Here is a 16156-nt window from a genome sequence, read left to right as displayed (position 1 = left end):
GTTAGTAGAGAGAACACCCAACGGAGAATTCACCACAAGGATACACAGGAAACCAACACACACAGACCAAGTCTTAAACTATGAAAGTAACCACCCCAACACACACAAACGAAGCTGCATCAGGACACTATTCAAAAGGGCCACAACACACTGCAGTACACCAGAACTGCGAAAAGAGGAAGAGGAACATCTATACAAGGTATTCGCCAAAAACGGATACCCACGCAACTTTATCACCAGATGCCTAAGAGATAGACCACGGAACGAGGACATGCCACAACCAAAAGGACTAGCCACTCTACCATACGTCAGGAGTGTCTCAGAACTGACAGCCAGACTACTGCGACCCTTAGGACTCATAACAGCACACAAGCCAACATCCACGCTCAGACAACAACTCACTAGAACAAAGGACCCAATACCCAGCATGAGCCAAACTAACGTAGTTTACAAAATACCATGCAAGGACTGCACAAAACACTATATAGGACAAACAGGAAGACAGCTAACAATCCGCATCCACGAACATCAGCTAGCCACAAAACGACACGACCAGCTATCTCTAGTAGCCATACACTCAGACAACCAGCAACATGAATTTGACTGGGAAAACACCACTATCATAGGACAAGCCAGACAGAGAACAGCCAGAGAATTCCTAGAAGCATGGCATTCATCCCCAAACTCCATCAATAGACACATTGACCTGGACACCATATACAAACCACTACAGCTGAAACTGACACCCGGAAACGGCAAGAACATCCATCAACAGACACATCGACCTGGACCCCAGATACAAATCACTGCAGCTGAAACTGACACCCGGAAGCGGCAAGAACAAACCAATATAAATACCGGAAGAAACATCAAAGCAGCGCTTCACACGAGGCTCCCACCGCACTGATGATGTTCCCTAGCCAGGGAACGAAACGTTTGCAGCAAAAACTTACAGCTCGGCGAGCAGAACCACAACAACGGATACCCGAGCTACAAATCTTCAATCAGATTTTAATCTATTACAAGTTGCTTTGAAAGTTGATATATGCAACATTATATCAAGTGCAGCTTCACAGTTTACCGCAGTGTTGAAACTCACATCTCCATTAGCAACACTTAATACTGTCAAATGAGAAAATTGAACTGTACAAATTTTTGAACTACTGCCATCATAAGGTCAGAAATGGGGAGGTTCATCGATGATGTCACAATGATTAGTGCGATTCACTTTTCTGCATATTGAAGCAGTCAGTGTTCATATGTAGCAAGACCTAGACAACATCCGGGCTTGGGCTGATAAGTGGCAAGTAGTGTTTGCACTGCTGAGCAATGTGCATCTTAAAGAAAACAGAATCTAATCATAAGTCCCCATGACATTCAATGGCATCACTGAATCCCCTATTATCACCATCTAAAGGGTTATTATTGGCAAGAAAGTGAAGTGGAACACCCATATAAATACGGGTGGCTACAAGAGCAGGTTAGAGGCCAGGAATTTTGTGGGAAGTGATTCGCCTTCTGTCTCCCCAAAGTCTGAACACCATCTACAAATCAGGACTGAGATGGAATGCTCTTCACTTGCTGCTCCAACAACATTTAAAAAGCTCAATACCATTCAGAAATATAGCAACCCCTTTGACTGGTGCACCAATCACTACCTTGAACATTCCCTCCCTCCACCACTGTTACATGAGAGCAGCAATGTGTACCATCTGCAAGATGCATTGCAATAACTCACTCTAGCTTCTTTACCAGAACCTTCCAAGCCCATGATCTCTAACAAGTAGAAGGATAAGAGCAGGAGACACATGGATATGTCACCACTTGCAATCTCCCTCCAAGACTCTCATATAATCCTGCCTTAGAAATATATATCGCCATTCCTTGTGAATCAAAATCCTGGAACTTCCTTTCCAAACACACCAACATGCCAAGCACTGAAACATTCAAGGCCATTCACCACCACGTTCTTCAGGCCCACTAGGGATGTGGAATTAATTCTGGCAGAGCCATCAATGCCCACATCCAGTTAACAATAAATGGCATTACTGCAAACACTGGATAGATGCAAAAATATGTGTAGAAATATAGATGTTGTTGACTGTATTGATGCTGTGTAGAAGCCCCGAGGACCATGTTCAAAATCAGAAAATTAATGTCACAAGTGATAGTAACTCTAGATCTACACATCCACAAACACAAAGTCAATATGTTGTCTGGGATTGGGGAACTAATTTCCTTTTGTGCTTATTTTCTATCCTTTCTGGTGCAGTTTGTGACTTGAGAACCACAGCTGCCTATGTGGCCCTTTTCCCCACGATATCATCATTATTCCAATAGTGAGAATTAGTCTTTTGGCCATGTGGAGAAATCAATGAAAACTTGCATTGTATCATTGCCCAACAGGACGACCCCATACTCACTAAAGAGCACCAGAACTGGAACATATACCACCTTGACAACTGCTGTTCGTCTCATACGCATGCGCAGACGGTGCTGGCGTTCTACCTCGGGGGCCCGCGCGTAGTCAATGTGACTTTTATCGGGCACGCGCTTGCATGTCGCGTTCGCGGTTCCGTTCCGGGCGTGCGTTCTACAGGTTCGTCTGCGGCGACGCGCACGCAACGCGACTACGTTTCATCGCCGGGGACGTTAGGCGGCGGCGCAGTCGCGTTGAGCTCCTGAATAGGAAGATGGCGGCCAGAGCCCCAGGTGAGGGAGAGCGGTGCGGGTGCGAGGGGGGCGGAAACGAGGGAGGCAGTCCGGCTGTGGGTAAAATCCCTAGCGTTTCCCACGCGGAGCTGGTGAGCAAACCTCAGCCTGTTTCTGAGAGGGATGTGGATGTCCTCCGGGGAAGGTGAAGGTGATTGCGAGGTCATGGGTGAGGGAGAGGTACCGGGTCCGTCCCGGCGCCAGTGACCAACTCCAGCTGCTTCCACCGCCCCCGCGGAGAGGCTCCGGCTCTGAGGCCTGTAGTGTCTCTCTTTGACTTTGAGACCTAGCGGAGGAGAGGAACAACTTGTTTTTACAGCGCTCAAGGTGACCCCTGCAGAAAGTGCGATAGGGATCAGGAGATAGTCATTGAGATGTACAGCACAGAAGCAGACCCGAACAGACCCTAAATTAGTCTAATCCTATTTGCCCGCATTTGGCCATCTAAACTCTTCCTATTCATATACCCATCCAAATGTCTTTTAAATGTTGTAATTGTATCAGCCTCCACCACTTCCTCTGACAGCTCATTCCTTACACCCCTTGTGTGATAACGTTGCCCCTTAGCTCCCTTTCCAATCTTTCCCCTCCCAACTTAGACTTACAGCCTCGAGTTTTGGACACCCCTACCCCAGGAAAAAAAAATGTTGGCTATTCACCCTATCCATGTCCTTCGTGATTTTATAAACCTCTGCCCCTCAGTTTCTGATTCTCCAAGGAAAACAGCCCCAAACTATTCAGCCTCTCCCTGTAGCTCAAGCTTGCCAACCCTGGCAACATCCTCGTAAGTCTTTTCTGAACCCTTTCAGGTTTCCCTACATCCTTCCTACAGCACGGAGACCAGAATTGAATACAGTATTCCAAAAGTGGCCTAACCAATGTCCTGTACAGCTGCAACTGGCCTCCTATACTCAATCCATTGACCAATAAAGGCCAGCATACCAAGTGCCTGTCTACCTGTGACTCCACTTTCAAAATATAAACCTGCACTCCAAGGCCTCTTTGTTCAGCAGCACTCCCCAGGACATTACCATTTAAGTGTGTGAGTCCTGCTTTGATTTGCCTTTCCAGGATGCAACACCGCAGGTCAGGCAGCATCCCAGGAGCAGGAGAATTGATGTTTCGGGTATGAGTCCTTCTTCAGGGGGCTCCTTCTTCTCCTGAAGAAGGGCTCATGCCTGAAATGTCAATTCTCCTGCTCCTTGGATGCTGCCTGACCTGCGCTTTTCCAGCAACACATTTTCAGCTCTGATCTCCAGTATCTGCAGTCCTCACTTTCTTCCAGAATGCAACACCCTCAATTATACGAATTAAACACTAATTGCCACTCCTCAGCCCGTTCGCTCATCTGTCCAAGGTTCCATTGAATGCTGAGGTAACTACTGCCCACCTCCACCAATTTTGCTGTCATCTACGAACTTACTAGGTCATATCCATTTATATAAATGACAAAAAAAAAACGGTGGACCCGGCACCAATCCTTGTGACACATGGCTGGTCACAGGCATCCAATCTGAAAATTAATCCTCCTACCTTCGAGCCAGTTCTGCATCCACATGGAGAGTTCTCCCTATATTCCATGTGATATAACCTTGTTGAGTGCCTTGCGAAAGTCCATATAGATCATGTCTACTGCTTTACCTTCATCAATCCTCTTTGTTACCTCATCAAAAAAACTCAATCAAGTGAGTGAGGCACAATTTCCCATGCACAAAGTTACGCTGACTATTTTTAATCAGTCCTTGTCTTTATAAATACATGTAAATCTTATCCCTCAGGATTCCCTCCAACAACTTGCCCACCACTGACATCAGGCTCACCAGTCTATAGTTCCTTGGCTTTTCCTTACCAGCTTTCTTTACTAGATAAATGTATGGTTGTCCACTTTGGTGGCAAGAACAGGAAGGCAGATTACTATCTAAATGGAGTCAAGTTAGGTAAAGGGGAAGTACAACAAGATCTGGGTGTTCATGTACATCAGTCAATGAGAGCAAGCATGCAGGTACAGCAGGCAGTAAAGAAAGCCAATGGCATGCTGGTCTTCATAACAAGAGAAATTGAGTATAAGAGCAAAAAGGTGCTTCAGCAGCTGTACAGGGCCCTGGTGAGACCGCACCTGAAGTATTGTGTGCAGTTTTTGTCTCCAAGTTTGAGGAGGGACATTCTGGCTGTTGAGGGAATGCAGTGGAGGTTCACTAGGTCCATTCCTGGAATGGCGAGACCATCATATGTTGAAAGATTGGAGCGACTGGGCTTGTATATGCTTGAGTTTAGAAGGACGAGAGGGAAAATGATTGAGACGTATAAGATTATTAAAGGATTGGACACTCTGGAGGCAGGAAGCGTATTTTCGCTGATGGGTGAGTCCAGATTCAGAGAACGCGGTTTAAAAATAAGGGGTAGGCCATTTAGAACAGAGTTGAGGAGAAACTTCTTCACCCAGAGAGTGTTGGATATATGGAATGCTCTTCTCCAGAAGGCAGTGGAGGCCAAGTCTCTGGATACTTTCAAGAAAGAGATGGATAAAGCTCCTAAAGATAGTGGATTCAAGGGTTATGGGGATAAGGCAGGAACAGGATACTGATTGTGGATTATCAGCCATGATCATCATGCATGGTGGTACTGGTTCGAGTGGCCTATTCCTGCGCCTATTGTCTATTGTTAGCTAACCTCCAGTCTTCTGGCACTTCACCTGTGGCTATCAATGATAAAAATATCTCAGCAAGCCCAGCAATCACTTCCCTAGCTTCCCACAGAGTTCTAGGGTGCACCTAATGCTACCATTCAGAAGGAAGCCATTTGGCCCAACATTTCCATGCTGCCCTTTTGGTTATACTTCCTGGATTTTTCTCACACTGCTGGAGGTTTTCCTCCTTTGAGTATTTATTTGACTCTTCCATGAAAATTACTGTTAATTCTATTTTTGCCATTCTGGTAGAATGTTCAAGATAATTTGGTTGTGGGGAAAAATACGCTGAGTTGTCTGTAATAGCACCTTCTGATATTTTTTAAAAGAAGTTTGGTTCTCCTTGGGGCTCTTGTACTGCAGTGGCAGTATCCCTACCTCTGACCCAAGAGGCCTGGGGTCAAGTTGTTGCTGACAGTTCCTCCTTACTGCTTTTTAAAAATTTGTTCATGGAACGTGGGGGTTGGTGGTGGTGGTGGTGACCTGCCTTTTTTTAAAAATCTCAACCTATTTGTTTTATGTAGACCTATAATGCTGGCAGGGAGCAGTTCCAGGATTTTGAACTAGTAACACAGAAAAGATGATATTTTCTAAGTTAGGATAATGAGTGCCTTGGAAGTGAACTTTTCAGGTGGTGCTGTTTCCATGTATCTAGTGTCTTTGTCCTTTTAGTCGGTAGGATCGTGGGTTTTGAAGGTGCTGTCTTAAGCCTTAGTCAATTTCTACAGTACAGTTTGCAGATGATTCAAACTGCTGCTACTGTTGGTGTTGGAGAGAGTGACTGGCACCATAGCCAGAACAATCAAGCAAGCTGCTTTATCTTGGATGGGATCAAGTTTCTTGCTTATGATGCTGCACTAATCCAGTCAAATGAGAAGTGATCCATCACATTCCTGACTTGTGCTTTGGAGAGCCTGCGTTGTGTTGCACAATTCCCAATTTCTGGCCACTTTTGTAGCAATAGAATGTTTGTGGTTAGTCCAGTTCACCTTCTATTCAGTGGTAACATCCAGAATGCATATAGTAGGTGATTCAGTAGTGGTCATGCCTTTAAATATCAATGGGCACTTATTAAATTCTTTCTTTTTGAATATGATCGTTGCCTGGCACTTGTCAGTTCAAACCTGGATGTTGTCCATATCTTGCTGTATTTGGACATGGACCGCTTCAGTATCTGAGGAGCTCCGAATGATGCTGAACGTCATGTAATCAACAAAACATCCCTACTTCTGATGTTCTGATATGAGCAATGTCATTAATATAGCAACTGAAAATGGTTGGGCCTCGAACACTACTCTGAGGAATTCCTGCTTAGATGACTGCCCTCCAACAAACCTAACCATTTCCTTTATGCTAGCAATGACTCCCACTACGAGAGAGTTTCCCCTTTTTCCCATTGCCTTTGGTTTTGCTAGGGGTCTCGACTTATAGATACAGTGGAAAGTGTTTTGAGTGCTAACCGGACAAATCATACCTCACGTAAGTACATCAGGGTAATAGAACAATGCCGAATAAAGCGTTCAGCTACAGAGAAGGTATAGAGAAAGATCACCTCTAATATATGAGAGGCCACAATCATGGCCTCAACGTCGAGAGCAGTCACTTTCACCTTACTTGTGGATTTCTGCTCTTTTTGTCCATTTTTGAGCTAATGCTGTACTGAGGTCAGCTACCAAGTGGCCCTTGTGTAACCCATGCCTTTATCAACTGTGTTGTGAGGACAACCCCAATCCCTCATCCTCAGTTATGTCTCATTAGAATCTTCTGCACCTTTTCAAATGCTTTGGCATTTCTTCCAAATTTAGATTCCAAGGATTATGCACAGTGCTCCAGTTACCTCAAGCAACATTTGTAAAATCATAGAATCCCTACAGTGTGGAAACAGGCCCTTCGGCCCAACAAGTCCACACCGACCCTCCGAAGAGTAACCCACCCAGATCCTTTTCCCAACCCCATTAATCCTATATTCATCCCGAACTAATGCACCTAATCTATACATCCCTGAACGCTATGGGTAATTTAGCATAATCTAACCTGCACATCTTTGGCTTATGTTTAATGTTCTTACTTAGTCAGATAAAGATCCTTTAGTGACTTTTTGCAAGCTTTTCTGTTGAGCTGCTATCTTCAAAGATGTGGGTACATGCACCCTGATCCCCACCCTGTGTCTCAGTTCTCACTTTTACAACTATGCCACTTACACTGTAGCAAAATTAGAAATTGCTGGAGAAACTTAGTAGATCTGGCAGTGTCTGATAAAGGGTCACTGGACCTCAAATGTTAACTCTGGATTCTCTCCACAGATGCTGTCAAACCTAAGTTTTTTTCCAGCAATATCTGTTTTTGTTTCAGATTGCTATCAAATAAAGGTCTTTGTTTTATTAACAAATATTCCTATTTTAGCATTGTTAGGCAATATGCCTTATGGTTTTAGCTGTAGAGAAGTCTGGAATCGATTAGCTCAGTTAACTGGATGGCTGACTTGAGCTAGTGTCAACAGCACAAGTTCAATTCCCACACCAGCTGAAGTCACCGTGAAGGTCTGACCTTCTCAACCTTGTCCCTATCCTGAGGCAAGGTAAACCTCAAGTTAAATGCACCACCGATCCAGAAATAGTCTTCTGGGACTATAACACTATATTAAAATGTTGAAGACAGCTCCATCTATTGTTCTTATGGAATTATTGCCACATAAAACTATTCAGAAATTCCTCCCCTTCTATTTTGTGTGTTTATGACTCATCCTCCAGTTCATAAACTGAGCCAGAGTATTTGAAGGCAGAGCCATTATCTAGATTTAGGTAACTTTGCCTTATATCCTCTCTCTGTTTTATAAGCTGTAGTCTGTGACTTTTTAATCCAGAGAAAAATATGTAAAGGGAGAAAGTGGGGACTGCAGATGCTGAAGATCAGAGTCAGTGTGGTGCTGGAAAAGCACAACCGGTCAAGCAGCATCCGAGGAGCAGGAGAATCAACGTTTCGAGCATAAGCCCTTCATCAGGAATCATTCTTAATCTCTTAAACAAAAAAAGCCCAAAGAACTGTGGATGCTGAAAATTACAATAAACAGAAATTGCTGGAAAAACTCAGGTTTGGCAGAGGGCTTGCTGGACCCTAAACATTAACTTTGCTTTCTCTCTGCAAATGCTGTCAAACTTGCTGAGTTGCCTCCAGCAATAAGTGGGTATGAACATAATCATTGCACAATTGTGAAGAGAGATGGGAGTTCTTCCATGTTTATGGCCAATAATTATCTTTGAATAACCTTTTAAAGAAAGATTACCTGGTACAAAAATAGAGATTGCTGGATAAACCTCAGCAGGCTTGACAGCATCTGCGGAGAGAAAGTAGAGTTAAATGTTTAGGGTCCAGCAATCCCTCTGCCAGACTTGAGTTTCTCCAGCAATTTTTATTTTTGTACCAGGTAATCTTTCTTTACTGGTTACTCAAAGATAATTATTGGCCATAAACACAGAAGAACTCCTATGTGTCTTCAAAATAGTGCTATGGTTTTGTTAATATCCATTTTAGATATCCATCAGGAGCCTGGTTTCATATTACAATCAAAGAGTAGCATTTCCAGCAATGCACAACCTTAGTATTAGCTTGGATTTTGTGCATCGGTCCTTAGGTTGGAGCTTATTCTCCCAACTATTGGGGTGAGGCCAACTCAAGATTATTGTAGGGTCATGGAGAGCAGGCAGGAAAGTGTCCAGATCAATCATGATCTTATTGAATGGTAGAATAGGCTCAATGTTTCAAATTGACTTCTGCTTGTAAGCCCTATGTTTTTGTTTATCTTGGGCTGAACCATGGCTAACCTAAATTCACTCCAGATTAAAATCTGTGTGTAATTCACTCTTAAAGTGTTTGTATGAAGCAAAATCCAAATTTCTAACAGTAAATGCTATTTTGTTGCTATTTCTCAAATACCAAGAACAAATATTAAACGACAAAGTCCTGGAGAAACCCAACAGATTCAGCAGCATTTGTGAAAGAAAAACAGAGTCAGCATTTAAAGTCTAATATACGATTGGATTCAAATTAACCTTTTTCTTCACTGATGCCAAATCTGCTAATTTTATTTCCAATCTATGACAACCACAGCATTTTGCTTGTTTTTAGTAAGGCAGTTTGGCTAGACTATTTTCTTCTGGTCAGTGTTTCTACGTACACTGAGCTTAACTTTAGTGTGGTCACCTAATTTGAATTTTCTCTTCTGTGTGTTTATAATGTAATCTGTTTGTATCTTTTCTTTCCTCCAGCCAAGGCAACAAGCAGTTTGCTACAAAGCCTACAAAAGTGGTACTATAATGCTGCAGGATTCAACAAATATGGTGCGTTTTAGAATTTAGATATTTTCTCCAATTTCTTTCCAAAATCTTTTTCAATTCTCCATATATAGGTACGGCTGACGTAGGCAATATTTATTGTTCACCTTAATTATCCTCCAGAAGTGGTGGTGATGAGATAAGTTCTTAAGTCAACATGATGAGGGTGTTTCTCGTAAAACTATTAATTAGTAAGTTCAAAGATATCAGCCCATGAATGAAGAAAGAAGATGATATAATGCCAAACTAGGATGATGCGATTTGGATGAAAGAACACAATGATAGTGTTTCCGATTATTTGTTTCCCCATCCTTGAAGGAAGTCACGAGTTCAGGAAAAGCTAATGAAGGCTCTGCAGTTTCCTGGGTGGATTCTCTAAATGGCACACACTTTAAATTTTAAAGTGAATTCAAATTCTCAAATTGCGATCTTGAGATTTGTATGTGCATTAATTTGGGTTAGAAGTCCACTAATATAGCAGTACCCTATAAATCCAAGAGATGCTCATAACCATTGGTCTCTTCCTCAGCATCTGTCAGTAGTCTTTTGAAAAATCAATTGTTATCTCTTTCTTTTGCTAACACCTTTGTGGTTATGTGATTTCCAACTCTAAATACCACTCCCTGCCACCCCAAATTATTAAGAAAAATCCATTTCTTGAAATAGTCTTTTAAAGACCTTCCATGTGAACCATAAAATGCAACCTTAAAACATAGCTTTTCCCATTTTAATTTATGGTTTCCTACCATTATCCGTCATTCTTGTCTCGTGAGTCAACTCTCCTTCAGTACTATAGGTTTTCTTGTTTTAAAGAATTACCATTCAGTAAGATACATTCTCCAAATTACCACAAATAAGAAAACTGTGTTTGTTTCTAGGACTCGTGCGGGATGACACACTGTATGAAGATGATGATGTGCAAGAAGCTATAAAACGATTACCTGAAAACCTTTACAATGAGCGAATGTTCCGCATAAAGCGAGCTTTGGATTTGAGCCTGAAGCATCAAATCCTTCCAAAGGAGATGTGGACAAAATATGAGCAGGTAATCTCGGCATTAGCACTGATTTCTGTAAAAGGGGAAATGTTTACTGCGATAGCATTTGTTCTCTGTTTGTCCTTTTGCTGCACCTGTGTACTTCAGTCCCACCAGCTACGCTGTAATTTCCTTTAAAATGTCTTTAACCCAAGCGCATACAGCATGCATGAACCCTTTGACTTAGAAAACAGTCACGGCTGGTTCGTTTATCTTGCCTTTTCTCTTTCTCCAGCCCTTTTGATGGAGCAAGGTCTGGATTCGAACCAACAGGAACTCCTCACTGGGTCCGATTTAGAATCAATAGCAGAGAAAAGGGCCAGTCAGCCCATCAGACACATTTCACAAACAGCGGTTCCACCACTTTTCATTTAACCCAATCAACATATTTTTCTATCCCTATCTAGTTTTCTCTGAAAGGCTATTCCCCTCGATTGCTACTTGTAGCAAGTTTCCAATTCTGACCACTCTCGGAAACTGAACTACTGTTCTTCCAGTTTGCACCAAATTTCACTGGAGCGCTGCAGCAAGCCTGAGATAATGTTGGCCAGAGAACAAGGTGGTATGTTGAAGTAGCAAGTAGCTGGAAGCTCAAGGTCGTTTTTTGTCGACGCAATGTAAGTATTCTGTGAAGCAGTCACCCAAGCTGTACTTTATTTTCCCAATGTAGGGGAAACAATGCTGTGAGCAGCAAATACAGTAGCCTGGATTCAGTGAAGTGCAGATAAAGTGCTATTTCACTGGAAGGTGTGTTTCAGGCCTTGGATACTGAGGAAGGAGAAAGTAAATGGGCAAATGGTACCACTTTCTGCAATTGCATTGGAAGGGATTTGAGACTGTGGGGATGTATTGGGAGTGCAGGAGGAGTGAACCGGGTAGTCTAGAGGGAATGGTCCTTGCGGAAGGCTGACTAGAAGGGAGGAGAATGTGGCCAGTGGCGGAAGTCATGGCTGATTCTCTTGGATGTGGTTGTTGATGGGATGGTAGTTGAGGACAAGGAGGACCCTATCATTGTTGTGGAAGGGAAGAGAGGGTCGGAGGCATGGGAGATGGGTTAGACTCAGCTAAGTGCCCTGTCAGTTACGGTGCTGGGGAATCCTTGGTTGAGGAAGAAGGTGGACATTTTTGAGGACTCCTTATTGAGGTTAGCATCATCAGAACAGATGTGCCACAGAGAAACTGGAAGAGTGGGATAGAGTGTTTACAGGAAGCAGGGTATGAGGGTGTATAATCAAGGCAACAGTGGAAGTCAGTTGGTTTATAATGGACATTGGTAGCCAGCCTATCCCCAAAATGAAGACAAATGTCGAGGAAGGGAAGAGAGAAGTCAGAGGTTGACCATGTGAACGTTAGAGTGGGGTGGAAATCGGAAGCAAAATCAATAACTTATCCAATTCCAGATGTGAGAAGGAGGTAGCATTGATGTACTGGAGAAAGAGTTTTGGGTGGGAGCCAGAATTGGACTGGAACACAGAAAGTTCCATGTACTCCACAAAAAAAAGGCTTAACTGGGATGCGTGCAGGTTCCCATGGTTACCCCCTTTGACTTGGAGGAAGTGAGAGAAGTTGTTCAGGGTCAGCATAAGCCCAGTTATATTTTTTTTTCCCCTCCTCTTGTCAAGTCCCTTTCCACTTCCATGATTCCTTTGATGTTTTATATCAGTTTCAGAATTTCCAACCACCACCTCTTTATTACAGACCTACAGTTTCTTCACATGTCCATCCCCATGTCTGCTTCCTATAAAATGGACTTGAACGATCCTCACTAACTGCCTCCTCCTCTGACTGGCCAAACACCTCATCAGCATCAACAACTTCTCTTTTTAACTCCTCTCACTTTCTTCAGGTCAAAGGGGTAGGTATGGGCACCCGCATGGGCCCCAGTTATACCTGCCATTCTGTGAGGTGCGAAAAGCATTCTTTGTTTCAGTCTTACTCCGGCCCCCACCCATGACCCTTACTCCTGTACGTCGATGATATCATTGGTGCTGCTTCCCCCTCTCATCCGGAAAAATGTATTTATTTTGCTTCCAATTTCCAATGCACCCTCACCTTCATCTGGCCTATCTCTGTCTTCTCCCTTCCCTTCCTGTACATCTCTCATTCCATTTATGGGGTCAGATTGGTTACCAATATCCACTACGACACCACTAACTCCCACAGTTATCTTGTCTGTTCATCCTCATACCATGCTTCATGTAAAAACTATTCCATTCTCTCTGTTCCTCCAGTTCCTCTGCATCTGTTCTGATGATGCCAACTTGGATAAGGGGGTCTCCAAAATGTACACCAACTTCCTCAACCAAGGATTCCCCGGCACCATAATTGACAAGGCCCTCAGCTGGGTCTGACTCATCCTGCATCTCAACCCTCACCCCCTCTCTACGCTCCAACAACAGCATTCGGGTCTGCCTTGTCCCCGCATAGCATCCCCATTCAGAGGATCATTAGCCATCATTACCGCCATCTCCATTGGGGTGTCACCACCAGATATATATTCCCCTCTGCTCCCTTGTCAGCCCTCTGTGAGGGCCATTCCCTCAGAGAGACCCTGGTCCTCCAATCCTTCATTCCTAGCAACTTCCCCTGCAATTTCAGAAATTGTAGCACCTACCCATTTGTTTCCACCCTCCTCAGTATCCAAAGGCCTAAACATACGTTTCAGTTGAAGCAGCACTTTACCTGCATTTCACTCAATCTAGTCTACTGTATTCACTGTGGTCTCCTCTACATTGAGGAAATCAAGTGCAGACTGGCGACTGCTTCATAGAATCTTCTATCCACAAAACAGACCCTGAGCTTGCAGTTGCCTGTCACTTCTGCACACACTATATTCCCTGTTCAGTATCTCTGTCTCAGGCTTCCTGCAGTGAAGCTGAGTGCAAACCAGAAGAACAGCTCATTTTCAGCTTGGGAGCCCTACAGCCTTCTGAACTTAATATCAAGTTCAACAATTTTAAGGCCTGGGCTTCATTCTTCATGTTTTCCCTCACCCCGACCACCAGACCTTGTCATCACATGGGCTGCTCCCACTCACTACCCAATTTCTGCAACTAATAGTCTCCTTTTGCAGCCATTCATTACCCCAGACTGACCTTTAACTGCTCCTTTGTCCATCCAACTGTATATTTTTCACTGTGGACTCTATCTCCATCTGTCATTTAGTCTGCCTCCCACCCCCACCCCTCCATCCCATTAAAAACCATCTTTTTCCTAGCTGTCGTGAGTTCTGAAAAAGGGTGAATTGATCTGAAATGTTAATACTGATTTCTCTGTGTAGATGCTGTCAGACCTAGAATTGTAGAATCCCTATAGTATGGAAGCAGGCTATATTCGGCCCATCAGGTCCACACCAACCCTCCAATCAGCATCCCACTGAGATCCATCTCCCCATCCCTGTAGCCTTGCATTTCCCATGGCTAGGCGGAAGTGGGTACTGCAGGTGCTGGAGATTAGAGTCCAGATTAGAGTGGTGCTGGAAAAGCACAGCAGGTCAGGCAGCATCCGAGGAGCAGGAAAATCGATGTTTTGTGGAAAAGCCCTTCATCAGGAAGGGCTGATGAAGGGTTTTTGCCCAAAATATCGATTTTCCTGCTACTTGGATGCTGCCTGACCTGGTGTGCTTTTCCAGCACCACTCTAATTTCCCATGGCTAATCCACTTAGCCGGACACTCAGCAATTTAGCATGGCCAATCTACCTAGCCTGCACATCTTTAGACTGCTGAAATTTTTCAGCAATTTCTGTTTTTGTATTATATTTATAGGACCTTGTTTTGGATTTTCCTTCAGTTAAAACATGAGGTTCTCTAAACATTTCTTAAAAGAATAAAAATCAGTTATTTGTGTAAATAACTATGCTGTTAGATGTGACAGATTTTACATTTATGACTACAGCTGAATGCAGATCTTTGTTTGTTACAGGATGTACGCTATCTAGAACCATATCTCAAAGAAGTTATTGCTGAACGAAAGGAAAAAGAAGAATGGAATAAGAAGTGATTTGTTGCTTTAATTTTTAACTTCTGTTTGTGTTACTATCTCAAAATGCAAATTTAAAGCCCATTATTTTGTAATTGGCCATTGGCTGCAGTCACAATAACAATTTCCTTCTTGAATAAATAAATTGTGCTGTAAACTATGGAAATGCAATTTTTGTTTTGTTTGTACAGAATAATTTAAAACTCATTTCCTGATTTCTTTTGTCATAGTTTTACTCGTGTGTAAATTTGAAAGAAATAAAATGAAATTTTGCCTTCACGCCTTTGACTAATAGAAGCAAAATACCTTTCACAAATCAAACTTGTACTAAGACCTTAGGATAGAGGAGCAGTAGTAGGCCATTCAGTCCTTAGTCAAAAAGGGTAGAAAAGCACTGCAGGTCAGGCAGCACCCGAGGAGCAGAACAATCGGCAATTCATCAAGAGTGGGGGGGGAATGGGGGCTTTGAGATAAAAGGAATGGGTTGGGCTGGGGAAGGTAGCTGGGAAGGTGATAGGTAGATGCAGGTGGGGGTGATGGTGATAGGTTGGAATGGGAAGTTGGGACAGTTCAAGAGGGTGGTGCCCAGTTGGAAGGTTGGATCTGGGATGAGGTGGGTGGAGGGGCAATGAGAAAACTGTTGAAATCAACGTTGATGCCGTTTGATTGGAGGGTCCCAAAGTGAAAGATGTGGCTTTCTTCTTCCAGGTGTTGTGGACGACACCACATTGAAAGCAATAGACACGATTAGTGAGGTGTTTGGATGTGCAGGAAAATGTGGAAGGATTCTTTGGGGCCTTGGATGGAGGTGTGGGCGGAGGTCTTACACCCTTTGTGGTGGCAAGAGAAGGTGCTGAGAGTGGTTTAGTGGGGTCAAGAGAGTCACAAATGGAATGGTCTCTTTGGAATGCTGATAGTAATGGAGAGGGAAATATATCTGGTCGGGTCTGACTGTAGGTGGTGGAAATGGTGTTGGCAGATATGCTGTATCTGAAGATTGGAAGGAAGGCGAAGACCAGAGGAGTTCTATCCTTGTTGCAGTTGGAGGGTTGGGGTTCAAGGGTGGAGATGCTGGAAGTAGAGAAGATGCGCTGGAGGGCATTGTTGACTACATGAGAGGGGAACTTGTAGTCCTTGAAATGGGAGGCCATCTGGGATATTCTGTAGTGGGTTTGCTCCTGGGAGTAGGACAGGAAAAGGGATAGGACAAGGTGTAGTCCAGGCAGCTGTCGTAGTCGGTGGGTTTGAAGTTGAAGTACGTGTTGAGTCGGTTGCTGGAATTGGAGACAGAGTGGTCCATGAGGGAAGGGAAGTATCCAAGATGGTCTAGGTGAACTTGCAGTCTCCTCATGTCTGTGTGGGTTTCCCCATACAGTCCAAAGGTGTTCGTGAAGTTGATGAACTGCTCAACC

General features: G+C 43.6%; 1 protein-coding gene across 2 annotated transcripts; it reads left to right on the top strand.

Moving 5' to 3' along the window:
* The first annotated feature begins 2650 nt into the window (after positions 1 to 2650).
* Positions 2651 to 15023, top strand: LOC132815473 (cytochrome b-c1 complex subunit 7). Of its 2 annotated transcripts, none has more exons than XM_060824434.1 (4): positions 2651 to 2712; positions 9664 to 9735; positions 10608 to 10774; positions 14688 to 15023. In XM_060824434.1, the coding sequence occupies exons 1-4, from the start codon at positions 2694 to 2696 to the stop codon at positions 14763 to 14765; spliced, it is 336 nt and encodes a 111-aa protein (XP_060680417.1). In that variant the 5' UTR covers positions 2651 to 2693; the 3' UTR covers positions 14766 to 15023. The 2 variants fall into 2 exon arrangements, with proteins under 2 accessions (XP_060680417.1, XP_060680416.1); XM_060824433.1 differs by lacking the exon at positions 2651 to 2712 and adding an exon at positions 2821 to 2863.
* Positions 15024 to 16156: the final 1133 nt, after the last annotated feature.

Source organism: Hemiscyllium ocellatum, chromosome 4 (assembly GCF_020745735.1).
Source record: "Hemiscyllium ocellatum isolate sHemOce1 chromosome 4, sHemOce1.pat.X.cur, whole genome shotgun sequence".
In the NCBI taxonomy this organism is placed as follows: Eukaryota; Metazoa; Chordata; class Chondrichthyes; order Orectolobiformes; family Hemiscylliidae; genus Hemiscyllium; species Hemiscyllium ocellatum.
This window is presented reverse-complemented; position numbering and strand designations above follow the sequence as displayed.